The sequence below is a fragment of the Bos mutus genome, chromosome 13 (assembly GCF_027580195.1).
Source record: "Bos mutus isolate GX-2022 chromosome 13, NWIPB_WYAK_1.1, whole genome shotgun sequence".
Taxonomy (NCBI): Eukaryota; Metazoa; Chordata; class Mammalia; order Artiodactyla; family Bovidae; genus Bos; species Bos mutus.
Genome location: NC_091629.1, coordinates 57974099 through 58000474, shown reverse-complemented (window position 1 = coordinate 58000474; position 26376 = coordinate 57974099). Strand labels below are relative to the sequence as shown.

Genomic DNA, 26376 nt, shown 5'->3' with positions numbered 1-26376 from the left:
AGAATGAAAATATAAATAACAACAGAAAGAGATCTGGGAAACACCCCAATACTTGAAATAAAACACAAGACTTCCAAATAACCCACGAGTCAAAGATAAAGTCCAAAAGGAAATTAGAAAAATATCTTGACTGAATAAAATTGAAATGTTGCAACCAGCCACCAAAAAAGCTCCCACTGTTCCTTGCCTCTGTTATTCATACTTTCGTATAGTTTTCTTCTGCACTCTATCAAAGTTATTCTGTGTGACCAATAAAACATGGCAGATGGTACATCATGTCCATAAAAATTTTAAAAGACCACAACTTCCATCACGGGTGTGTATTCTCCCTGTTGTTTGGATCACTCACTCTGGGGGAAGCCAACTATTATGTTTTCAACAGCCCTATAGAGAGGCCCACATGGCAAGGAACTGAAGTTCCAGCCAACAGCCAATGAACAACAGAGGCCAGCCAGCAATCCCATGAGTGATCATGGAAACTGACTTACTGGCCCCAGTAGAGCCTTAAGATGACTGGAACCTTGGCCAGTAGCTTGGCTGCAGCTTCAGCAGTGACTGAGGCAGAACCACCCAGCTGGAACAGTCCTGGATTCCTGATGCCAGAACCTTTGAGATGGTAAACATTTCTCGTTTTAAACTGCTAAATTAGCACGTGTAGGGGTTTGAGTGTGGGTAGGCTGCAGTGTAACAGCACTTTGAAGTGTGGGAGTGGCAGTGGACTGACCTAGACTGGGAAGTGCACCAGAAGCTCAAAATGCTTTGAAAAAGCTGTGAATAGAAGCCTCGAACCTGGGCCTCCTGCACTGGGAGGGCGAAGTCTTACCCACTGGACCATCAGGGAAGTCCCTGCCCAGCATTTTTTTAAATTAATTTATTTTAATTGGAGGCTAATTACTTTACAATATTGTCGTGGTTTTTGCCATACGTTGACGTAAATCAGCCATGGGTGTACATGTGTCCTCCATCCTGAACCCCCCTCCCACCTCCCTCCCCACCCCATCCCTCAGGGTCATCCCAGTGCACCAGCCTTGATCACCCTGTCTCATGCATCGAACCTGGACTGGCGATCTGTTTCAGATATGATAATACACGTTTCAATGCTATTCTGTCAAATCATCCCACTCTCGCCTTCTCCCACAGAGTCCAAAAGACTGTTCTTTACATCTGTGTCTCTTTTGCTGTCTCACATATAGCCTGCCCAGCATTTTAAACTGCATTTAGTAAGAGAGGTGGGGCTTCCCTAGTGGCTCAGTAGTAAAGAATCCACCTGCCAATGCAGGAGACCTGGGTTCCATCCCTGGGTCAGGAAGATCCCCTGGAGTAGGAAATGGCAACCCACTCCTGGATGCTTGCCTGGAGAATCCAAGGACACAGGAGCCTGGCAGGCTACAGTCCATGGGGTTTCACGACAGCATGCGCACACTCAATGAGGGGGTGGGGTAGAGAGGAATGCATCTACTCCATCTTGTTCAGAACCAGAAATCCTTATTTTATGTTCTCTTTAACCCTGTGAGTCCAAGTGGGAATACTTCTGGATATAGAATCCTTTTAAGATCTTGTGGGTCACTCTGAGTCTTATTCAGGTCCACGCTATTAGACAAAAGCTATTGCCGGGAGAAATATCAATAACCTCGGATATGCAGATGACACCACCCTTATGGCAGAAAGTGAAGAGGAACTAAAGAGCCTCTTGATGAAAGTGAAAGAGAAGAGTGAAAAAGTTGGCTTAAAGCTCAACATTCAGAAAACGAAGATCATGGCATCTGGTCCCATCACTTCATGAGAAATAGATGGGGAAACAGTGGAAACAGTGTCAGACTTTATTTTTGGGGGCTCCAAAATCACTGCAGATGGTGATTGCAGCCATGAAATTAAAAGACGCTTACTCCTTGGAAGGAAAGTTATGACCAACCTAGATAGCATATTCAAAAGCAGAGACATTACCTTGCCAACAAAGGTCCGTCTAGTCAAGGCTATGGTTTCTCCTGTGGTCATGTATGGATGTGAGAGTTGGACTGTGAAGAAGGCTGAGCACTGAAGAATTGATGCTTTTGAACTGTGGTGTTGGAGAAGACTCTTGAGAGTCCCTTGGACTGCAAGGAAATCCAACCAGTCCATTCTGAAGGAGATCAGCCCTGGGTGTTCTTCAGAAAGAATGATGCTAAAGCTGAAACTCCAGTACTTTGGCCACCTCATGCGAAAAGTTGACTCACTGACCCTGATTCTGGGAGGGATTGGGGGCAGGAGGAGAAGGGGACAACAGAGGATGAGATGGCATCACCGACTGGATGGACATGAGTTTGAGTGAACTCCTGGGAGTTGGTGATGGACAGGGAGGCCTGGCGTGCAATTCATGGGGTCGCAAAGAGTCAGACACGACTGATCGACTGAACTGAACTGAACTGAAGCCTTTCTCTTAAGCTTCTGCTGAACTGGCTAACAGTCAACACCCTTGAGCTTTCTGGGATTCCTCTTGCTTGATTCAGAGGATCTGTGAGGCACACCCATCATTTCTTTTGAGGTCTTTTATCTGACTGAAGACTACTCTGCTGCATTGTCTGAAATCTTCCTGAGATGCACACAAAAGATTTGATAGTTACATTCTCACTTTCCTTTGGACCATGTTTTTCTGGTGCTGCTCTAGATTTGAGCTTTGCTGGGAAACCACTCTTTAACTTTACTATCATTTGCCAGGTAGAGGGGCTGAGAATTTTCAACCACAAAGTCCTGGCTCCTTCATATTTAACAGTTCTCCCTTTTAGCTCAGGATTTCTCAACCTCAGCACTATTGACATCTCAAGCAGGATAATTCTTTTTATTTATTTATTGGTTGCATGGGGTCTTCATTGCTTCATGCAGGCTTTCTCTAATTGCAGTGAGTAGGGGATACTCTCTAGTTACAGTGCACGAGCTTCTCCTTGCCATGGCTTCTCTTGTTTTGGAGCATGAACTCTAGACGTGTGGGCTTCGGTAGCTGCAGCACACTGGCTCAGTAGCTGCGGCTCCCTGGCTCTAGAATTCGGGCTCAGTAGTTGTGGTCCATGGGCTTAGTTGCTTCATGCAGAATCTTCCCAGACCAGGGATGGAACTCATGTCCCCTGCATTGGTGGTGCAGTCTTGTCCCTTGTACCACTAGGGAAGTCCCAGGAGGGAGGAGGTGGTGTTGAGAGGGGTTTTTCCATTACAGAACATTCAGCAGCCTCCCCAGCCCCTACTAACTAGATGCCAGTGGCAACCTCTCCAGGTCTGACAACCAGAAATGTCTCCAGACATTGGCAAAGGTCTCTCCAGGAGGCAACATCACGTGCTCACTTGAGAACTGCTGCCATTTCCCTACCACCTCGTGTGTTTAAATAGCAAGAAGACACCGAGTTGCACCTTTAACACATGATTTGGAAATATCCTTAGCCAGATCCCAGCTCATTAAGCACATTTTCTGCCTTCCACTTTACCCTGCATGCGGCCAATAAAAGACCCCCTGTGCCTCAATGGAGAGCCAGCACAGTCAAATAAATACAAGAAAGCAGATCAATCTTAAGAGTTCTCATCACAAGGGGAAAAAAGGTGTTTTTTTTTTTTTTTTAAGGTAAACAGATGTGGGAAGAAAATATCTGCAAATCACACATCTTACAAAGGGACTCATCTAGTCTGTATAAGAATGCTCAAAACTCAACAGTGAAAAAACAAACAATCCAGTTGAAAATGAGCAGATGTGAACATACATTTCACCACAGAGCATACAGAGATGGCAAATAAACACATTAAAGTATGCTCCTCATCAATAGCCAGTAGGGAAATGTAAGTTAAAAGCACCGTGCATCCATTTTATGCCAGCTAATTAAAAGTTAGTGACCATACTAGAAGCAGGTCAGGATGCAGAGAAGCTAGACCCTTCAAACCTTGCTGATGGGAATGTAAAATGATACAGTCCCTCTGGAAAATAGATTGGCGGTTCCTTAGAAAAACTAAACACATACTTACCATATGATCTAGCAATCATCCTCCTTGACATTTATTACAGAGACATTAAACTATGTCCCTGTAAAACCTGTACATGAGTGCTCCTGCCAGCCTTATTTGTAACAGCCCTACATGAGAAACAACCCAAATGTTCTTCAGTGGGTGAATGGTTAAACAAATCACGGCACATCCATACCATGGAATAATACTCAGCCAAAAAGGAACAAATTATTGATACCCACAACAACTGGATGGGTATCAAAGCATTCTTTTGAGTGAGTGGGGGGAAGCACCAGGTTTGAAATGGTACATATTGTATGATTCCATTTATACAGTATAACACTGTTGAAATAACAAAAATATATAAATGGAGATGGGTTGCCAGGGGTTAGGGGTCAGAGGAAAGAGGGTGTGGGCATGGCTATAAACAGCATTTGCGAGCCTGGGATGATGGAACACTTCTGTATCTTGATCGTGGTTACATGGATCTACAAGTGGTTCTGACATTGGAATATAGTTATGCAAGATGTTACCCTTCGGGGGCAGGGACTGAGAGAACGAGATACAGGACCTCTATTACATTTTTTTGGAATTTTCTGTGAATCTGTAATAATTTTTAATTTATAAAAGGAACTGTTACACCTGCAACAACTTGGATGGATCTCCACAGCATTATCCTGAATGAAAAAAAGTCCATCTTGAAAGGTTACATACTGTGGGGTCCTTACTCACATAACATTCTTGAAACAATAAAACTGCAGAAGTGGAGAATGATCTGTGATTTTCTAGGGATTAGGGATGGGACTGTGGGGAGAGGGGCAGATAACACGAGAGATGATCACGGTGATGGAACACACAAACACAAATGAGTGCAGGAAGAGCTGAGCAAGCCTGGGTTAGGTCTGTCTACTGCATTTACATCAATTTCCTGGCTGTGATAGTGCACTGATATACCCAACATGTGTCAATCGCAAATGCATTGTGTTAAGTGAATGAATTCTATTCAAAAGTCTATAAGCTATAGGACTCCATTTATATAATGTTCTGGAAAAGGTAAAGCTATAGGGACTGAAAATACATCCGCTGCTTCCAGGGTTGTGGGTGGGACAAGGAGTTAACTACAAATAGATTACACGAGAGAACTTAGGGAGGTTATGAAACCATTCTACACGTTGACTGTGGTGTTTGTACAATAACATGCACTTACCATAGAACTGCACACTAAAAAGGGTGCATTTCACCATATATAGGTACTTCCCTGGTGTCTCAGACAGTAAAGAATCTGCCTGCAATGCAGGAGATCTGGGTGGGGAAGATTCCCTGGAGAAGGGAATGGCTACCCACTCCAGTATTCTTGCCTGGAAGATTCCATGGACAGAGGAGCCTGGCAGGTTACAGTCCGTGAGGTCACAAAGAGTCGGATACAACTGAGTGACTCACACATATTGTGAAACAAAACCACCACAAAAGAGAGGAGATCCACAACCACTGGTACAGCTATTGTAGAAAGAAAGGAGGAGAGAAGGAAAGAGAGGGAGGGAGGGAGGGAGGAAGAAAAGGAAGGAAGAATGAAAAATAACAACTGTGGGTGAGGATGTGGTGAGACTGAAATGTCGGTGGAATGTAAAATAGCGCAGCCACGATAGAAAACGGTATGGTGGGGCCTCAAGAAATTAAAATTAGAATTACCATATGGTCCATCAATTCTACTTGTGAGTTTATACTCGTTCATAGCAGCATTATTCACGGAAGCCGAAAAGGTGGACGCAACCCACGTGCCCACCAATGGGTGAGCAGATAAAATACGGTCGATACTTACAAGAGGACAGTGTCCAGCCCTAAGGGAAGGGAATTCTGGCACAAGCTGAACCTTGAGGACATTGTGCTGAATGCAATAAACCATCACAGCAAGACACAGAGTGTGTGATTCCATTCACATGAGGTACCTGGAGCAGTCAAATTCACAGAGACAGAAAGTAGAATGGTGGTTGCTGGGGTTGAGGGGGCTGGGGAATGGGGAGCTGTCGTTTAACGGGTATTGAGTTTCCATTTGGGAGGATGAAAAGAGTTTGGGAGACGGATGGTGGTGATGTTGCATAATAATGTGAAAGTACGGGACACTACTGAACTGCCCACTTAAAATGATCAATGGTCAATGTTATGTGTATTTTACCACAACTAAGAGAAAAAAGAGAGTGGTGGTTTCTCACTCAAGTGCCTTGGATGTGATCCAGAAGGCTGACCAGCTGCGTGTCCTTGGGTATCGCTCTGCCCATAAATGGTTTTTACCGTGCTAATGGAAGAGATGAACAAGACTGAATAGGGGGTTGCTGCTTTAGGAGCCGTTGTTGGGGTACGACGTCTGGTCACAGAGAAAAACTCCTGCCCCCCTGGGGATGCATCCAAGCTTCTGAAGGGAGGAAAGGGAGTGACGGTGTGAAAAGAACCGGCTGGAACAGAATGCGGAGGCGGCCGGGCCAGCCGCCAGGGCCCACTCAAGCCCCGTCGCCTGGGAACACTCCCAAGGCCCTGACCCTCAGGACCAGCTCCAAGCCTCTCAGCCTGTGATGGAGCCTGTCTGGCTCACTCCCCCGGGTTTGGCCACCGTCACTCTGGGTTCCTACCTTCTATTCCAGCACATACCCCACTTCATAGTTCTCTCCCACACCTGTAATTTGAAAATCCAGGAGCCCCACAGCCTTTTGCCTGGCAACCCTATTCTTCCTTTGTCATCTGTCACCATCTCTACGAAGACTTCCCTGCCCTCCCCACGCTGCTCCTTAGGGTTCCAGCAGTCTGCTCACCATCACCCTTATCATAGAGAACGCTGTTTATTTTCATTTTTTCACAAAATACTTAGTGGGTACCTCTTGTCAGCCAGGCACTCTTCTAAGGCTCTGGGGGGTTAGCAATAGAGAACAGCCCCAAATCCCTACCCTTGAGGAGCCCATGTTCTGGAGGGACCACACCCCGGGCTCAGAGGACAGTGCACAGCAGGGCCCCAGCTGTTGTGCCGAGGTGGCAGGTGCAGATGATCCTGATGCAGCCCAGCAGAGCCCAGCAGAGTCCAGGAAGAGCTGAGATCATGCTGACAGGGAGAGGGAAGCCCGAGCAGGCGGAGGAGCCGGGAGAGGACTGAGGCAGACAGAGGGAGAGGTGGGGTGTTCGCCTTGCCTTCTCTCCAAAGTCACCTCCTTGTGTCTTTTCTGGCCCACAGCACCCTTTTTTGTTTTTACCACCCACTCATCTCCGCTCTAATGAGAAAGGGCATGGACATATACGAAGCTGTGCAGCTTTCAGCTCAGAGGAGGCAAAGGCGCAACTTTCTTCAATCGTCCCAAATCCGGGTTCACCAGCTGCCTTCACCATGCCGCCAACGTTTGACCTCAACGAGATCAAAGTCGTGTACCTTTTGCACTGGTGCACCAGTGGGAAAGTCAGTGCCGTGTCTGCCCTGGCCCCCAAGATTGGCTCCCTGGGTCTGTCTCCAAAAACGGTGATGTCATCACCAAGGCAACTGGTGATTGGAAGGGTCCGAGTATTACAGTGAAACTGACCATTCAGAACAGACAGGCCCAGATTAAGGTGGTACCTTCTGCTTCTGTCCTGATCATCAAAGCCCTCAAGGAACCACCAAGAGACAGAAAGAAGCAGCAAAACATTAAGCACAGTGGAACCATCACTTTTGATGAGATCGTCAACACTGCCCAGCAGATGCAGCATCAGTCTCTAGCTAGAGAACTCTCTGGAACCATTAAAGAGATCACCCAGCCTGTGGGCTGCAATGTTGATGGCCGCCACCCTCATGACATCATAGATGGCATCAACAGTGGTGCTGTGGAGTGCCCAGCTAGTTAAGAACTGCAAAGAAAAAGAAAAATAAAAGATTATTTGACAACCAAAAAAAAAAAAAACAAGAAGCTGTGCAGTAGTGTGGTCTTGATCCACCTCCCCTAAAAGGCAGAGGTGAGCACCCCACATGAATGCACACCCCTCCATCTGGGTGTGGTGTGGATTTGGTTCCCACACTTGCTGGGTATCAAACTGGCCGACTAAGTGGGTGGTGAGGGAGAAGCTGTACGTCACAAGCTTTTCCGATTATTCAGACACAGCCAGGTGGGCAGATTACTCAGAGCAGCCTGAGTTGTTCCAATCTCCCACGATCTGGCCCAGCCCCTCACCAGGACTTTCTCTGTCCTCACCTTCTGCCACTACCTCTCCCCACTTCCCTCACCTCCTCCGGGTCTCTCCTCACATCTCATCTTGTCAGTGAAAGGGTCCTATTCCATTCTTCTTTAAAAGGCTTTTTATTTTATATTGCAGTATAGACGATTAACAATGCTGTGATAGTTTCAGGTGGACAGCGAAGGGACTCAGCCATACATACACATGTACCCATTCTCCTCCGAACTTCCTCCCATCCAGGCTGCCACGGAACACTGAGCAGAGTTCCCTGGGCTGTGCAGCACTGTTGGTCATCCATTTCAAATACAGCAGTGTTCATCCTTTCCGTTGCTTTGGGTCTTCGTTGCTGCACCGGCATTTCTCTAGTGGCGGTGAGTTTTCTACTTGCGGTGCGCAAGCTTCTCATTGCAGTGGCTTCTCTTGGGAAGCATGGGCTCCAGGGCACGCAGGCTTCAGTAGTTGTGGCTCACAGGCTCTAGAGCACAGGCAAAGTAGTTGCGCTGCATGGGCTTAAATACTCTGAGGCACGTGGGATCTTCCCAGGTCAGGGATCGAACCCATGTCGCCTGCATTGGCTGGCAGATGCTTCACCACTGAGCCACCAGCGAAGCCCCATCCCTTTTAATACAGCAAACTTTCCACCTTTGTTCTCCATTTCCCGTCCACCTTGTTTACTTCTCTCCACACACTTCTTTCCATCTAACGTTAACAGGAGCAGGCTGTTAACAGAGGCATATGACATTTTGAGGAACTCAACTGGCTGGTCGTTATGCAACATGATCATTAAAACTTAAACCATACCAACTTCATTGAGTTAATGATATTAAAAACAAAGGTGGAAAGTGCTCAAACTCAACACTTCCTAATTTCTTACTACCTTTTGCTACTATCTATGATCTTGGGAATCTTTACAACTGTAGAAATACGGTAGAAATATGTAATATATAACAGAGGTGACTGCCTTTCTGTTCAAATCTGCATTCAGTGACATCATGCTGGCAGGCTGAAGTATTTACACCACAGAAATAAGGAAATGTGACAAGTCAGGCTTTGGTTTATTGTCCTGCTGATTGTCTAGGCCAGGAGATGGTCCTGGACCAAATCCAGCCCACTATTGTTGTAAATAAATTTTACTGCAACACAGTCAGGCCCACTCTTTTCCTTATCTGTGGCTGCTTTCACATTCCAAGAGCAGTTGAGCACTTGCAACTACATGGCCTGCAAAATTTAACGTATTCACTATCTTGCTTCTTAAAGAAGAAATTGCCAACCTCTGGTCTAGCCTTAACAACACCATCAAGGAAATGTTCATTGGTGGCATTCAGTCACTAAGTTATGTCCGACTCTTTGCGACCCCATGGACTGCAGCACGCCAGGCTTCCCTGTCCTTCGCTATCTCCCTGAGTTTGCTCAAACTCATGTCCACTGAGTTGGTGATGCCACCCAACCATCTCTTTCTCTGTCACCTCCTTCTCCTCCTGCCTTCAATCTTTTCCCAGCATCAGGGTCATTTCCAATGAGTTGACTTTGTACATCAGGTGGCCAAAGCACATGGAGGAAATGTTAATAATGTAAATGTGTCCTGTCTATAGCTGTTACAGACAGATCTCATGTTATTTCACTTTACTGCACTTCACAGAGAGTGAGGTTTTTACAAACTGAAGGTTTGTGGAAACCCTGTGTTCAGCAAGTCTGTCAGCGCCATTTTTCCAACGGCATTTGCTCACTTCATGTCTCTGTGTCTCATTTTGGTAATTTTTGCAATATTCCAAACCTTTTCACTACCCTACTTGTTATGATGACTTGCGATCTTTGATGTTACTCTTACAACTCACTGAAGGCTCAGATGATGATAAGGGTTTTTTATGAATTAAGTATTTTTAAATTAAGGTATGCACATTTTTTAGACATAATGCTATTATTGCACATTTAATAGACTACAGTATAGTGTAACTTTTATATACACTGGGAAACCAAAAGACTCTGGTAATTCACTTTATTGCAGTGGTCTGGAATTGAACCCTCCGTATCTCTGAGGTACGCCTATACATTGTAAATAGCCACACACACCCAAAAAATGCTGAACAAATATACTCCCAGTATTTGAAAACAGTGACAGTAAGTAAGTCGATCAGATCACTGAGAAATGAATTCCAACATCTTTGTTCCCCACTTTTTCACTTTCTTCTTACTCTTTAATATGAATGAAAACATCAACATTCATGTTGGAATGACACCTGTTCATCAATTACAACCATAGGTTGACTATGGATGCAAGAGTTAGGCAAAATTTGAGAAAAGTATACTGCAAGAGCAAACCGGCCCTACGGGATTCACAACAGAGTATTTGTAGAATTTTATTATTTTAGATTTCTTTCAGTAAAATTCATGATAAACACACATTCACACACACATATACATACTTTGTTTCAGACAGCCCATTACTGAATCTTTACAAGAACACATACTGTCTCTTCTCCACTAGAATGTAAGTTCCTTGATGGCAGAATTTTTTTTTTTTATTCCAGCACTTAGAACACACCAGACACACAGCAGATGCACACGAACAAACATGTATGACGTGAATGAACAGATGAGCACAGTTGGGAACCAGGTTTCATGGGCTGATTGTCAGACCTTATGTTTCCAGCTCTACCATTCTCCAGCTATGTTGGCCTTGAGTAAATTATTTATTTGAACCCTGGTTTTTTCATTAAAAAATGTGTGTGGGGGACTCTTCCTACCTTGCAGGGAAATAGTGACAGTGTAGTCTCTGCCTGGCGCCTCCTAGGCACCTGCACAGCAGGAGTCACCTTCTCACCCTCCACCCCTGCCACACGCACACTCCTTGGAGACCTGCCACTGTCACACATTTCAGTGATGTCACAGCCCCCCTCCCTGGGAGCACCAGCACAAGCATCCTGATGCCCAGCCTGAGTGTGGGGGCGGACAGGGCGCAGGCAGGGCCAGGTACCAGTCTTGCGCCATCTGTCCAATATGTGCCACAGCTCCAGCGTGCGTCCACCGACAAAGAAGAGGCCCAAGAATAAGGTGGTTTCCAAGGTTGGATTTAGGACTGGATCTAGTGGAGGTCTCAACAAAGCATCCAACCACGCCCAGGGTGGGGGTCTTTCCATCTAGGGGGAGGGAGAGAGGTAAAGGGGGGTCAAGAGAGTTAGAACAGACTCCCCATTTCCACCCCCAAACCAAGGTGACAAAAATCACAGTCTGGGGTTTATCAACCCAAGCCCAGTGGAGAGGCATTACCGGGCGTTCAGGGGGCTCATCCTGTGTTAGCATTTCCCCCCACCCTGCTCCTTCCCTCTCTCTGTCAGATGCAAGCTAAGGAACCAGAGGACAAGATACATCAGCCTGTCAGCAAAGTAATCGCGCGGAACCGACTTAAAATGGTGAGATGCCACATTTGGGTGCCCACTAAAGAGAGCCTGAGCCCCCACACTGTGCTGCTCGGGGCTGTCACGGGTGACCCGGAAGGAGTCAACCGGCCTCACCATGAGCTGAGCTGAGCCAAACTCCAGGTGGGGGTTGGGAGGCTATCCCAAGAAAGCTGAAGCTTCCTTTTTTTTTTTTCCTGTCTCTTCATCCCTGGCAGGTATTAAAACACTTGTCACTCTTGAAGCTGCTCAAAAGCTCAAACCCTCGGATCCAAGAACTGTATAACCTGGCCAGAAGGTGTTGGAATTCACTGCTCAGGGTTCCAAAGATCCTGGGGATCTCCTCTGGGTGAGCTTGGCCCACCCATGGCCCCCATCATGGGCCCAATAGCTGTCTTTACTAGGAACAGGCGCTGTGCTAAAGAGTTTAGAAACCCGCATTTTGACAAGGCTCTGGGAGAAAGGGAGCCATTTAGTAGCCCTATTTTAGTGATGGAGAGTTGGGGCTCAAGATATGCTGTAACTTGTTCCATTAACTGAACTGCTAAGTGGCAGAGCTAGGATTTGAAGCTGTTCCCAGCTGAAATCAGAGCTGTTGTCATAAGCATGGTCATAATCATCCAGTCATGGGACTAACTACCATCTGGGGCTCTGAGCAAGCGGGCCCCCTTCCCGCCCCTCCCAATTCATCACCACCCACAGATTCACCCACAGACTAGTCATCCTGCTGAGGCCAAGCTCTCTCCCACTTGACAGCGATGCTAAGAAAGCTGACATTTTTAAGGCACCTGCTAAGGGCTCCCCTGATAGCTCAGTTGGTAAAGAATCTGCCTGCAAGCAGGAGACCTGGGTTCAATCCCTGGGTTGGGAAGATCCCCTGGAGAAGGGAAAGGCTACTCACTCCAGTATTCTGGCCTGGAGAATTCCATGGACTGAATAGACCATGGGGTCACAAAGAGTCGGACATGACTGAGCGACTTTCACTTTCACTCTTCAAGGGCCAGGTACCCTGCCGAGCATTTTCCCACCTAATCTTCCCCATAAAAACCCTATTAGGTAGACAGAATTATCTCAGTTTTCAGATGAGGGAACTAAGGCTCTGACAGGACACCTTTCTTGCCCCAAATGACACAGACGGTAAGAGGCAGAAGCAAGCCTGAACCCCAGTGTCTCCCCAAAGCCTGTGTTCTCCAAGCCGCCTTCGGCCTTGCAGGACTGTGCTGAGGGTCCTGGGCCTGACACCTGGTGGCCCCCGGCCAGCGGGAGCCGTGACTATCTTCAGTGTTGTCTAACCCTGAGCGTGAGGCCTCTCCCTCCCCACACGTGCTCAGCTAGGACGGGGTGGCCACGTTGCAGGGGACTTCAGTCTGTGACAGATACCCTTTTGGAAAATCTAACACCTCTGGCAAACTCCACCCCTCTGGTTCCCTCCCTCTAAGTTGACCTCCTCGATACAGGAGATCAGGAAACACTGAGCCCAAAGGGTCAGGACCATCTAGTCCCAGAGTTTTCCAATCCTTTTTAAAGCAGCCAGCCCTAACTGGCCCCAAGCCCCAACTGTGTTGTTGAGAGGAAGCCATGCTGCCCCTTCAGAAGTGAGGTGGGATCGGGGCGGAGGGGGGTCATTGGAGCTACTTTCTAAGATGTCTTGGAACAAGAAAACAATTAAAAAGAAAAAAAAAAACTGGACCAGTCCACTCTGTCAACTGAAATCCAGAGAGACAGAGCCCTAACCTAGTGGCCGATGCAGGTAATACACGTTTCTAGTGTCCTAACTACTAGCCATTGCCATAGCTTTTCTAGCCTCTCACATCCCTTTTGCCAGTGCTTGTCACCGCATCCCCTGCCCCCAGGCGCAAGGTCTCTGAGTGGTGGAGAAGCTTCTTTCCGGGCTCTCTGTGGCTTTCCTGACTGGCCCCCTGAGCCAGTGGCAGCGCAGCTGTCTCGGGACTAGTGGAGGATCAGAGCCTCGGTCCTATGCTGCTGACCACTGTTCGTCTCCCTGCCAGGCACGATAACGTCTGGGATGAAGTGGAACAAAATAACAAAGAGCTCCAGGAGGAGGCTGGGTGTTCCTACCAGAAACTGGACTCCGAGAAATTAAAGCCCACAGGGGAGCCTGAGGAGTGTGAGGAGTCGGGGCCCAGGGCACAGGAGGCTATGCCACTGAAAGAGGAGCAGATGGAGCCTGAGGCCCCGACGACATCGAGGGTTCACAGCCTGACCACCAGTCCCAGAGCCCAAGCACAGGAGCCACCCACTGGGGACCCCCGAGTCGTCTTCCGGAAGACCCACCAGGACAGAACTCCCATGAAGGATGTGAAGCAGCCGGAAAGAGCGAACCAGCGGGTCTGGTTTGAAGGGCTGCCCACACGAGTCCACCTCCCAGGGCCCCGGGTGATGTGCAGATCCTCCGCCTTGCGCTGGGTCAAGCGCTGCTGCACCCGCTTCTGCTCGGCGTCCCTGGAGACGCCGATGGTCCATCTGTACAAGGTGTGACACCACCGCCACCAGGCCAGGGTGAGACGCGGGCCCCGAGCTGGGCCCAGAGCCAGGGGACGTAGGGTCCAGAGTCTTGGGGGCTATGGCTGGCGGTGCTGGGAGGCCCGACCTTCCGCCCAGAGAGGGAAGCCCAGAGAGGCAGAAGCCATTGACCAAGGCCATGCAGCAGGTCAGTGGACCTCTCAGGACCCAAGTAGGGGCTCTGGGGAATGAGGACACTGGGAAACGTGGTCCTGAGGCAGGGCATCCATTGCCTAGAGGCCTAGGAGGGACCAAACTGCTGCGGTTCAGAATCTCATTGGGAAATGAGTCCTGGGATTTCCAAATGTCGGGGGAAGAGGGGAGAGGTCAAGTAGGGCTCTGCTGAATCCCATCCCCTCTTCGATCTACACTCTATTTTATTTACTCATGCCTTGAGTAAGACTTGGACTTCCCTGGTGGCTCGACAGTAAAGAATCCCCTGCCAATGCAGGAGACCTGGGTTCGATCCCTGGGTCGGGAGGATCCCCTGGAGGAGGAAATGGCAACCCACTCCAGTATTCTTGCCTGGGAAACACACATAGACAGAGGAGCCTGGTGGGCTATGGTCCATGAGGTCGTAAAGAGTCAGACACCACGTAGGGACTAAACTACCACCAGCACCACCACCAGCCACAAAGAGGATTTACTCTGAACAAAAAGTTCCTTAACAAAAGAAATACTTCAGCCCCTTTGCTGAGTTTCCAAGAAAGGAAGAGGGTGAGGGGCCTGGGGGTCCAGCTGAAACGAGGCTGCCCCATCAGCAAAGCCGGCATCTCCAATGGGCCGGGTGGCACAGCGCCCCGGGTCCCCGAGCCCTCTCCCTGGCCTGCAGCGCCCCCTGGGGGTGGTCTTAACTGCCGACTGATGCTGAGGTCTCCGTTCGCAGGTGTGACCTTGGATGGGAGCCCGAGGTGTGCAGAGCGCGAGCGGGAGATGGCACGATCATGGACCGGGAGGGAAGGGCGGGAGAATTCCTAAGTCTACAAATAAAATCTCCCATATGCCACTGGCTCTGCCTGTCTTCCTGGGGCTGGACAGGATGGAGGAAAGAGTCTCTCCAACAAGGTAAGGACTGGGGGTGGGGGCGTGAATCACTACTTCAGGGTCATTTCAGTCTGTCCCCAGGTCCCTGACGTCAGTGTAGAACCCGGAACAAAGAAGCCAGTGGGCTGTTCCCCTCCCCCACTCTGCAAGCTGGCCTCCTGAGAGGGGCACTTCATGAAGTCACAGAAGGGGAACGTTTGTTGTGTGCTTCCTGGCTGCCGGGTGCCTCACAATGGCCCTGTGAGGCTAGGAGAGGAGGAAACCACTGCGGCTCCGAGATGGGATGGTCCTGGGAAGTGGCACGGTAAGAGCTCTAAACCAGGTCTCCTGGCTGTTCCTCATTCCACCTCCCGAAGGGGAAAAGGTGCAATACCGCCTCCAGCCCATCAAACACGTGCACGGCGCCTGATGTCAGTCGATGTCAGCTGGAAATGTGAACCGTGACCCAGGAGGCCGGGAATTGGTTTTTTGTCTCACTGCTCACATGTGACAGACACAGAACGTCCATCCTCCAACCCCACATCCGGTCGGGTCACCCCCGCTGTTGGTAGGAGCCACAGGGCCGTTAGGGAGAGGAAAACCAAGGGGGCCCAGGCTTTCTCTGAACGAAGACTGTCATCCTCTATCTTCCCCTGGATGCAAGCAGGCACCCTCTGGGAAGCAGCAGGGCCACGGAGGGGCACAGAGCCTCCAACCCCACCCCCAGGGAGTCAGGGCAGTGATGGAGACCCTCAGATTGGGAGGGAGGAGGAAGGACAGGAGAGGCTCCCGCTGAATCCACAGGTTTACATCCCTCCTCCCCACTGGGGCCCAGCACTGTGACTGAGTATCCCTGGGGTGGGCATCAGCGGAAACCAGGCTGCCACAGACAGCCTGGCATGGGACCACTCTGTACCTCACTGTTCCCCACCTGTGGTCACAGGTGCAGAGTTCCCGTCCCGGGCATCCCGCCCCTATCCCTCCACACAACTTCCATTCCTGCAACCCCCACCTCAAGCTATATGCCTGCTCCAGCCTGACTCCTGGGTACTCCCCATTTTGACTCCCTTGCCCAGCATCATCAATCCCATCAACCTCCTACTCAACCTTTCCTCCCAAGTGCCTTCATTCTGTCAAACTTCAAGTAACCTTCTGTCCAGTGAGCTATCAGCGAGCAATCAGTGCAACTCGCTCCCAAATCATACAGCCAACCCCAGGGGCAAGGGGGGATGCACTAATCTTCATTTGAACCCTCCTCCGGGGAGCCCCAAATAGGGGATGAAAAGCCCTGAGCCTAGGGGAGATTGGCAACTTCTGCTTTGCCCAACTGGGAACCAGAGCTGGGCCTGAGCAGCCCATGGGGAGGCCATCGAGTGAGCAGACAGGAGCCTATGTGCCTAGGCTGGTTGGGACCCAGCGTGGCCAGTGTGCTACAGGGGGAGGCAGGATGCAGGGCTCGTGCATGTGAATAACTCCTAGCAGTTCACTCCTTGGAGCCTTATCCCTTCTACCTGCTGGTATTTAGGCTCAGGCAATCTGCCTCCCATGATCCCAGAACCAGGGTCTCTCCACTACCACTCTCCCTTTGTTTAACGACCTCAACCTGAGACTCCTCTTCAGGGTTCAGTTAGATCCTGATTTGGGCAGGATGCTGCAGATGATCTCCAAGATAAAGAAACTGACTATAGGAGAAATGGCCAACCAACAGTTAACTAGGGGAAAATGTTAAGTGTTTGAATTTTTAACAAGTCACATGATCTCTCAGAGCCTATTTCATCTGTTTATAAAAAGAGGGATACTAAGAGCCATTCCAGAGGGCTCTGAGCAAATCAGGATTGATGTAGCTGAAATTAGCTTGCGGGATGTTGAACGTTTGGCCTTTTTTTCCATGCCTCCTTCCATAATAAAGCCCCAAGGCCAGTACTGGCCCTGTTTCTCACTTATGGGCAGTTGGCTAACTGCCCACCTTTAGGGAACCAGCTGCTTGTTTAAAAAGCCAACCTTATGTTCAAGTTCACAACCTTTTGCTAAAATAGCATCTGGATCCTGGAGGCTGCCCCTCTCCCAGTGTGGGCCATGAACTATTTAAACATAATTGGAATATGAAATGCGGACGAGGTTGCTGAGGCAGACAGGCCTGGCTTCCTATCAGCTGTTTGATGCTGAGGAAAGCTGTTTATTCCTAAACCTCAGTTTCATTGTCTGCATAATGGGGAAAACAATGGTGCCGACGTCACTGGATTAAGTTAGAAACGTGTCACTTTATAGCACGTGGCACATAGGAGCTCAATACTTTGTTGCTGTACTTACGTTATGGGCACAGGCCTGTCCCCCGTCTACAGCCAAGGCTCCAAATAAAGGGGTCTCCTCTGTAAAATGGGGATGGGGTCGTGGTGTCTTAATCCTAACTGCTTAGATTCATGAATCACTTCTTACATATCAGACACAGTGCTTTACATATGACATCTCACTGAACCCTCACAAAAAGCCAGGGAAGTTCAACCCAGGGAAGGTTAAGTAGCTTGTCCAAGGTCTCACAGCTAGCAATGGAACTCCAGGACTTAACTGGGCATTCCATGGCCGCTCTCTAGAGCCTTCTAACATCGGGCCCCCTAGAATTGTCCCTGGCTTGGCCAGGTAGGCAGGATGAGGATTAAAGCTCTCAGCTCTCTATACCCCCTTGTCTCAGTACTGTTTCATCACCCTTTGCTACTTTCCTACAGAAAACCTCAAACAAGACAGCAGCTTTTTTAAAAAACTACATATGTGCTTTTAATTTGGCTGAGCCAGGGCTGTTACAGCATGTGGGATCTAGTTCCTCCACCGAGGACCAAACCTGTGCCCCCTGCCTTTGCAGCATGGAGTCTTAGCCACTGAACCACCAGGAAAGTCCTCCAAGGCAGCAGCGTTTAATTCCCCCTCCACAAGGCCACTCTCTTTCGGGCCCAAAATTGGCCCCTAAGGCTCTGTGGTCCCTGGGCTAAGTGCTAACTGCCCTCTGGGAATGCCAGGAGGAAGCTACCCTGATCTGGGGAGTCACTGAAGAGAGTGTTAAGACTCACCTTCCAGGGGAAGTTAACCTGCTTTAATTGTCCCTCCCATAAGACTCAAGGGGACCTGGAGCTTCCCACCACCCCCACGCCCGGTGCCATTCTGGCCCCCGTTTGGCTCTGATTTGGACAGGCCCGCCTAGAACTAGGGGTTAGAGGCATTCTCTGAGTTAGACATCCCTTTCTCCCTTACCATCCTCCCTTCAGGTCATAAATTAGTCTGAGTACCAGCTATGTCCTAGTTCCCACTTCTCTCTCCAAATAGCTGGAGTTGAGTAGTGAACGGGAAGAATAGGGTGTCTAGCCATCACACTCCTACAAAGTCAAGAGCTACACCAACTCAGTGCGGGGGTGGAGGTAACTTTCTGATCTCGGTATTCTTCTTTATCCTTTGGAAATAAAATCATTGCAGACATCCTCATGTTCACTTGAAAATCTGTGGCCATGTTTAATGTACTGCCTATTAGTTTTTCTTGGAAAACAAGTAATATTTACAATGCTTTTTACATCCTTAGTATTTACAACAATACAGTAGGATGAGAAAGTACGATTACAAAGTACAGATGGTTTAACCAATAAGAATGTAACCATTCTTGACTATTAATGTCTTCAAAATGAGTTTACTAATTTCATTACTGAAACCCAAATCCTGGCCTGCCAGCTCCTAATGTAACCTTGGGCAAGTTCCTTACAGTTTCCTCACCTGTAAGACACAGATGGTTTTCCTACTTCTTTTTTTCGGTTGCACCAAGCAGCATATGGGACCCTAGTTCCCCAACCAGGGATCAAACCCGTGCCCTCTGCACTGAGACTGTGGAGTCTTAACCACTGGACCACCAGGGAAAGTCCCAATACTTCCTGCTTGTGAAGACTGTTGGGAAGATTAAGTGAGCAAGGAGACGTACAGCACTTAGTCTACTGTTGGACATCTCTTGTACTCAGTGGATGCTATTTCTTCCTCTCTGGAATTTGCCTCTAGACACTGCTTTGTCACTTTAGAATTCACCAACATCTCAGTAAAGTAGCAGCTTAGTCATTATATTATTAAAAAAAAAAAAAAAAAAAAAAACACGTTGGCTCCCCTGACTTTTGGCAGTTTCCAAAAAAGATCCAACTGACACTCTGGGGGCAGAGGCCCGTCATCAGAGAAGACATGCAGCAGGGTGTCACGAGCCCTTGTGGGAAAGTCCCAAAGAGGTGCGCCACCACAGCTGGAGCAACCACCACAGCTGGCCACGTGACGGGAGGGCTCTGAGGCTTTCCTCAAAATAAAGGGAGTCACCTGCCTGTGGTGTCTCTGGTGTCTGGAGGAAACCCACTGACACAGGGGAAGCCATCTCAGCCCGGTCTCACCTCCTGGACTCTGCAGCCAGGATTAGCGGCCCATTAACAACCCGCTCCCTCCCTGCTTGGCCAGGGTGCCCTGTTTCTGAGGCGCCTCACCCGAGCCTTTTCCCAGCTTCTGCCCGGGCACGTTCACTCTTCAGCTTTCATCCTGTCAGCCTCCACTACCTATCCCGCGGGGCTGGGAGCCAGGAGGCTGGAAAGGCTTCCAGGGGAGACGGCACAAGTTCCCATCTGCGTAGCCCTAACTCTGAAAGAGGAACTCCGTCAACTCGCTCAGGGAGGCTGCGGAGGGCCCGAGGGGAGCAGCAGTGGTTTCTATGAGGAAGTGGGTCTAGACCGGTGTGTTTCACTGGGCACAGTCAGAAATCACTGGCAAGTGGGAAAGGCATCCTGAGTCATGGTAGTTTGCCCAAGGCAAAGCGGAGAAGGCTGCAGGTCGGGGTGGGACACAGGAGTTCCCTGCACTCCATGTTTTAACCAACTGGAGGAACACCTGGGCTCAAGAAGAGGAAAAAAAAAAAAGGTGGCCTAATAATTCTTTATAGCTCCTGGCTCTAATGAATGTCTGACTGTGCTGACCCCTCCCAGTCCCAAGCATGGCATTATAAAATAAAGCGCAGGCAGAACCGTGGAAAATACTGTATTTATGTACACAGGAAGGGCAACTGCAAGCCCCCTCACAGAGGACACTCCACCTCAAAGAAAAACCTTGGTAGCAAATTCCTATCTCCTTCGGTACAATCAAGTACACCTCAAGCTGGAAGGCTGGGCTCCCTGGGTCTGGGGCGCTCACAGTTCCCTCCCACTGTGGGATTCCAAATAAGGCAGGAAAAGGGAACTACCACCAGAACGGAGGTCCTGTGGGAGCTGGAGTGCCTGGTCATTCCTAGAGAACAGGTCGTGACTCCAGGTCAAACACGAGATGGGCAGCAATGCTGGGATTCTTCTCTGGGTCCTCTGGCCCGCTATGTGGAAAGCTGGCAGCAGGGTGGGGACCCAGTAGAGAGAACCGGAAGACAGTCACGGGGTTCAGGGGGGTGTGTGCGCATGCGTGCAGCAGAACACAGGTTGTGCGTTTTTTGGGTTTTCTTTTTTTTGCTTGATGCCTCCACCTGCCATTCTCTGCCTGACAGCAGCCTGCTACTTACTGGGCACCTAGATCTCTTTCTGTGGCTTTGGATCCAGAAACCAAGGGTTGTTCCAACTGAACAGCCGCAGTCAGGCCAACGTGGAAACGGTATGTAACTGCTGTCCCAGGAGGTAAGACAGATGGCTAGAAGAGTGGTTCACTCCGATCAGGTATCTTTGATTTTTTTTTTTTTTTTTAAAATAACAGGCTGGTGACAGGTATGGTGGCTCAAGAGTGACATGGTTCCGATTCTGCTATGACCCTGAAAGAGGTGCCCACGCCGACCTCCCAGACACCAAGGCTTCCGCGGACAGAGGTGGTTCTTGCAGCTCTGATCCTGCCCCGCTACCCACCTTCTTGACGGGGACCTCACTGTCTCCCCGACACCAACCAAGACTTCACATTTCCCGGGTTCCTCTCAGGCCTGGGCTGGACCTCATCTGGCGGTCCGAGCAGCCCAAGGGGTTGGAGGGGTGGTCAAGTGCCCAGCAGGGTATCCAAAGGACCCAACACTACACACTGGACTTCGGGGCTGAGTTGAGGGGGATCTCCTTGAGCTCCGACCGCATGCATAGGTACTCCCCGATGACAGCCATGAGTGCAATGCACACGGCCTGGACCAGCCACCAGGTCAGCGCCGAGGGGAAACGGGAGCTGTAGAGCCAGCAGCCCAGGAGGTGAAAGAAATGGACAGTGACCGTGAAATCCAGACACTGCTTCCCTCGCCGGATGAAGTACAGCAAGCCCAGGGCACTGTGGGGAGAGGACGGCAGTGAGCTGTCACTGGGTTGTCCTGGCCTTCGATTAGCATATCTGGGGGAGTGTGGGGACACAGGATGACAGCACAGGGGTCAGAAGCAAGCGAGAGAAGTGGGAGGCAGGGGTTACATGTCAGATGCCCAGAGGAGCCCGGCGGGTAGTGCTGAGAGTAAGTCAGGCGGGTAAGGAGGAAAATGTATGAGCATGACGATCAGGGCAGCTGCCACTCAAGGGGCTCCGAGAGACTGGGGAGGACTGTGGCACCACGAAGCAGACATGTTCCATTTAAAGTGGGGCCTAAAGCGAGACAAACCACCAGGCTAGAAGGCTGGCCTGGAATCGGATGATCATCCCATTTTCTTAAGAGACGCCTGAAATCTAGATTTTTAATATAAAATATCCTGATTTTCAATTAAGTGGGAAAAAAAAATCTTAAACCCCCTGCATGGGTTGACAACTGGGTAAGTCAAACAGAACCTATCTGGGAGCCAAATCCAGGTTACAGTCACCCCACCAATGTTCAACCTCCAGTGAAAGGTCAAGAATAGCAACGTGCAAGGCACTGTTCAAAGTACCTCCTGTGAATGAACTCGTGAAACCCTTACCATTATGAGGTGGGTAATATTATTAGCCTCATTTTACTGGTGAAGAAACTGGGGCTTAGACAGATTAACTTGTCCACAGTCACTAGACTAGTGGTAGAGCTGAGAGTCAAAGCCAAGTGAGTCAGCCTCTAGAGCCTAAGCTCTTAATCACTTCACTTAAACTGCCTCTCAGTCCAAGTCCTCAGCGTACAAGTGAGGACCTGACGCCCAGAGAGAAGGGAAGGAACTTGGCTGATGGCACATGGGCCAAGAATAGAATCCAGTTCTCCTGACTCCCAGTCCAATCCTTCCCTCACCTCATTCCACATCAGGGAAGTGATCTGAGAGGGAAGCGGTCCCCGGGCAGCATGCTCAGAGTGACATAAGAGCTTTCCAGCCAAGTCAAAACAGTGGTGGAAGAAATCCTAAGACGGAGCCAGTCCCAGAACTGGTCTCCGCCACCCACGTTAGTCCACCTCTACCCAGGAACAAGTGCCAGCCTGTGTCAGGTCCAAATCAGAAAGTTAGTTCCAGCGCTAAGACCCCAAAAGCTGGACAGGAAAACTGGTGATACTCACCAGGTGAGGGCGTTGAGGACGAAGGACATCGTGGAGAGCCGGCCTGGAGGGGTGGAAAAGCCCAGGATCTGAGGGGGAAATCACAAATGGAAATACGTTGGAGGAGAAAATTGGCAGAGCCCCTAGGCTCCAGGACCCCCCTCCAAGGAACAAACATCCTGCTGGGACCACAAGAAGCCAATACGCCCCTTCGTCTGTATGGCGGCCTATTTCTTAGCCTATTTCTAAGCTGCTTTTACAGACATCCAACACTGTATCTCACCCGACCCCTCAGAGTAGCCAGGAAAGGATCACTATCCTCATTTTACAAAGAAGGAATAAAAACCCAAAGAAGTTAAGTAACTTGCCCAAAGTGATACAGTAAGTAAGCAGCATAAAAATTGGAACAGTATTCAGCAAACTATGGCCCCAGGGGCCAGGCACTTGTTTTTGTAAATAAAGTTTTATTGAAACACAGTCACACCTATTCACTTAGTATTGTCCATGGCTGCTTTTGTGCTATGATGGCAGAATTGAGTAGCTGTGACCTAAAATCTTGCCCTTTACAAAAAGGTCTGTCAACTACTGGTCTAGAATTCAGGTGGTGTGCATGAGATAGCTCTTCAACAAACCCTCAGATTTCCACATGTCCTTCTCAGGAGGACAGAGCCTCCTAAGAGGATACTACTAGGCACCTGGTAGGTATGCAGCTTCCATCACTATTGTTACAGTACTATCAATACTGAACACCTACACTCTTTCAGCATGCAACACTAACATTCATTACTCCATAGTATCCTCACAATAACCTCATAATATTATTTTTAGTGTTGTCGTTACCTTTTTTGGATAATAACTTGCTTACTATTATCTCTTTTGGGATAGTAACTTGCCCAATGGCTACACAGAAGATAAGCAGGAGAAAAGATTCCATCCCAAATCTCCTGGCTCCAAGAACTGTTATTATTATTACATACCACATCTGCCTCTGTGAAGCTAACACTTCTCTGCCCTCCGTTACACTTTTACAAAGCACTTTCTTATTCCCAGGCCCCTCTGGGTCTCATAACATTTGCTGACGATTATTTTATTCCGGAAGAGGAAACAGGCTCAGAAAGATGAAGCAACTTGCCCAAAGTCCCACAGCTGGTATGTTTCAGCCTGGGCTGGACACTAAGCATTCTGAATCCAAAGCCAGGCTCTGTGTACTGCAGTCCACGGCCTCCGCGCTAGCGGTCTCAAGATTTTGCAGACAGGAAAAATGATGGTTCAGAGAGAGGACAACACTTGCCCCAGGTTACACAGCTAGTACGTATAACTTAAACAGAGGCCTGACTCCAAAGTCTAGGCAGTTCCCACTATACCTCCAAGAACGCTCTTTTACCCATTCCCCCCGCCGCAATTTGGCACCCGACATCCTTGGGCTTAGAGAAGTGAAGTCACTTCCTCAGTGTCAGGTGGTCCAGCCAGGTCTGGAGCCTGGTAGTGTCAGACCACCAGGTGAGGCCGAAACGCCGCCCGCGCCAGCCCGGGATCCTACCTCGGCGTCGAACACCTGGTCCAGCGAGGGGCTGCTGTGCACCAGCCCGTCCACCAGCGCCAGCCACAGGCCCAGCGAGCCGTAATAGACGGTCTGCATCAGGACGATCTGAGACAGGATCAGCAACGGGTCCCACACGTAGCTGCGGAACTGGCCCGCCATGCCGGCCCCTGGGGCCTGGTCGCCGCCCGGGCCCGGGTCAGCGCCGCCGCCGCGCCATGGGCCCGGGGCCGCCCCTGCACCTGCGAGGACACACGCCTGCCCTCAGACAGCCCGCCGTCACCATGACAACGTCGCCCCGCCCGGGAGGAGGGACTGGGATGGAGGCGGCGAGCCCATTCCGGGAGAGGGAGGGAGGACGAGGCGGACAGACCCATTCCCAGCGTGAGGGGAAACCCTGCCCGTTCCAGCTTGCTCGGGCCCCGCTCGTCCTCGAGCTCCTGTGGGGTTCACTCACCGGTTACGGTCTCGAGGATCCGAAGCGTCCGAGCGCGGCCCAGCCGCACCGACTAGCTACCGAAACGGTGCTGACAGTCAGGACCATGGAGGAGAGGCCCTACTGGCCTAGAGAGGCAAAGGTCCACCGGCTGCAGCGGGTGTAGCGGCTGCGTAGGAAGGAAGCGTTTCCGGGGTGGAGGGGGCGGGGCTGAGATTGCGCAGGCGTGGTGCCAAACAAAGTAGGGCAGCCCGGAAATGAGATGTGCACATGCGCACAAGAAAAAATGAAGGCGAACGGAAGTATGGCAACAGAACGTAGAGCTTGCTTGCCCTCTAGAGGAGAATGTTGAGGAAAAAAAAAAAGGGGGGCGGCGAGAGCAGACGGTTGACGAGTGGCAAAGGGCGAGGGAAAGATGTTTGGGAGTTAACGAAATGATAACGTCCATTCCGTTTTCAGCCTAAACTCCCAACATCTTTCTCCTAGTTATAGGCTAGGATAGCTTGAAATGAACCAGCCAGCAAGTCCACACCTGATTTTGCCACTGTTTCTGGTTTATAGATAATTAAAACTAAGGGCCAGAGAAGGAAAGCAACATCACTGTCTCAAAGATATAGGGTTAGTGACAGAATTCAGGTGGGGATTTCCCTGGTCATCCAGTGGTTAAAACTCCCGGCCTCCAATGCAGGGGGCAGGAGTTCTGTCACTGGTCCAGAAGCTAAGATCCCATATGCAACATGAAACGGCCAAAATAAACAAACAAAAAGCCTGTTTTAAAATTCAGGTGCTTCCAATACCGCAGCACTGATTTTATGCCCTACTGAGTGTCAGGAAGATGTGTACATGTTAAAATGAGACCGTCCTTGTCCTCAGACACAACTTAGCTATATTAGAAGACACGGTAGTGGGTGTTTTATAATGTAGATATTCAGTTATAGCTGTATATCCATTTATATTTATAATGGGTGAGGGTAGCGGGGAGGCCCAGGCTCTGAAGTCATACCTGGAAGCAGATCCTGACGCTGTTGGCCGCCATAACTCTTTCCTCTCTAACCTCTTCTGAGTCCAAACAGTGTGGACATTCAGTAAATATTTGCTGAATAAGTCAAGAATAGAGAAAGGGCAACAGCAAGTTGATGAGTCATTTTACTCCTGCCTCAGCCAGCCAAACCCCCTTGATTTTCTTGATCGTAGGTTCTCCTCTGGAATGGAAAGAAGGGAAGTAACTGGTTCCAGGAAAAGAATTCAAGTTTTTGACAGCTTGCCATACTAGCTGGGTGACTAGCAAGTCACTTCCTTCTTTAAACCTCAGCTTCCCTGTTTATGAAATGAGGAGTTGGACAAGATTAATGTTTTCCATCATTTAATCTACCCTCTGCTAATTATTTTCACATTAAAAAAAAAACTTTTCAAAGACCCATATAACTTGCCAACCAGAACTTCTGAACAGCATGTGATAACCATGTTATCACCTTGAGTTGATCCAATTCCAGACAAAGGTAAAGAAACTTGAGATTATATCAAAAGTAGATGTGTGACTTCCCTTATCATTTGGAAATATTGTAAACAGTTCCCTTGGACTCCGGTTTGGAAGTCATTAAGGCTCAAAGATTTCTGAGGTGCTTTCCAGCTCAACAGTTCTTTTAAGCACCTTGTTTCAGCTCAACAAATCTCTCTGGTCTATTAATGACTCACATGATCTAGTGCTTCTGAGAAAATATCTTCTGTTTATTAAGTATCTATGTGATCTTGTTTCATCCTCATAATTAGAGAAGATATGGGAATTCCCTGGCAGTCCAATGGTTACGACTCTGCACTTTGACTGCCAAGGGCCTGAGCTCAATCCCAGTTGGGGAACTCAGATCCCACAATGGCTAGAATAATAATA

General features: G+C 49.3%; 2 protein-coding genes and 1 pseudogene across 5 annotated transcripts; 2 read left to right on the top strand and 1 right to left on the bottom strand.

Moving 5' to 3' along the window:
• The first annotated feature begins 7312 nt into the window (after positions 1-7312).
• Positions 7313-7818, top strand: LOC102285904 (large ribosomal subunit protein uL11-like; annotated as a pseudogene).
• SYS1 (SYS1 golgi trafficking protein) lies at positions 7634-24682 on the bottom strand. Of its 4 annotated transcripts, XR_011466606.1 has the most exons (5): positions 24510-24682; positions 24053-24294; positions 22534-22601; positions 8195-8864; positions 7634-7821 (listed from the first exon to the last, which is right to left on the bottom strand). XR_011466606.1 is itself a non-coding variant. In XM_070381789.1 (4 exons), exons 2-4 carry the CDS (start codon positions 24212-24214, stop codon positions 7815-7817), a joined length of 237 nt encoding a protein of 78 aa, XP_070237890.1. In that variant the 5' UTR covers positions 24215-24294; positions 24510-24674; the 3' UTR covers positions 7683-7814. The 4 variants fall into 4 exon arrangements, 3 of the variants coding, with proteins under 3 accessions (XP_070237890.1, XP_070237891.1, XP_070237889.1); XM_070381789.1 differs by lacking the exon at positions 8195-8864 and having other exon boundaries at positions 7683-7821; positions 24510-24674; XM_070381790.1 differs by lacking the exons at positions 7634-7821; positions 8195-8864 and adding an exon at positions 8873-11282 and having other exon boundaries at positions 24510-24673.
• TP53TG5 (TP53 target 5) lies at positions 11481-14039 on the top strand. The gene is made up of 3 exons (XM_005893629.2): positions 11481-11555; positions 11759-11889; positions 13550-14039. Exons 1-3 carry the CDS (start codon positions 11481-11483, stop codon positions 14037-14039), a joined length of 696 nt encoding a protein of 231 aa, XP_005893691.2.
• Positions 24683-26376: the final 1694 nt, after the last annotated feature.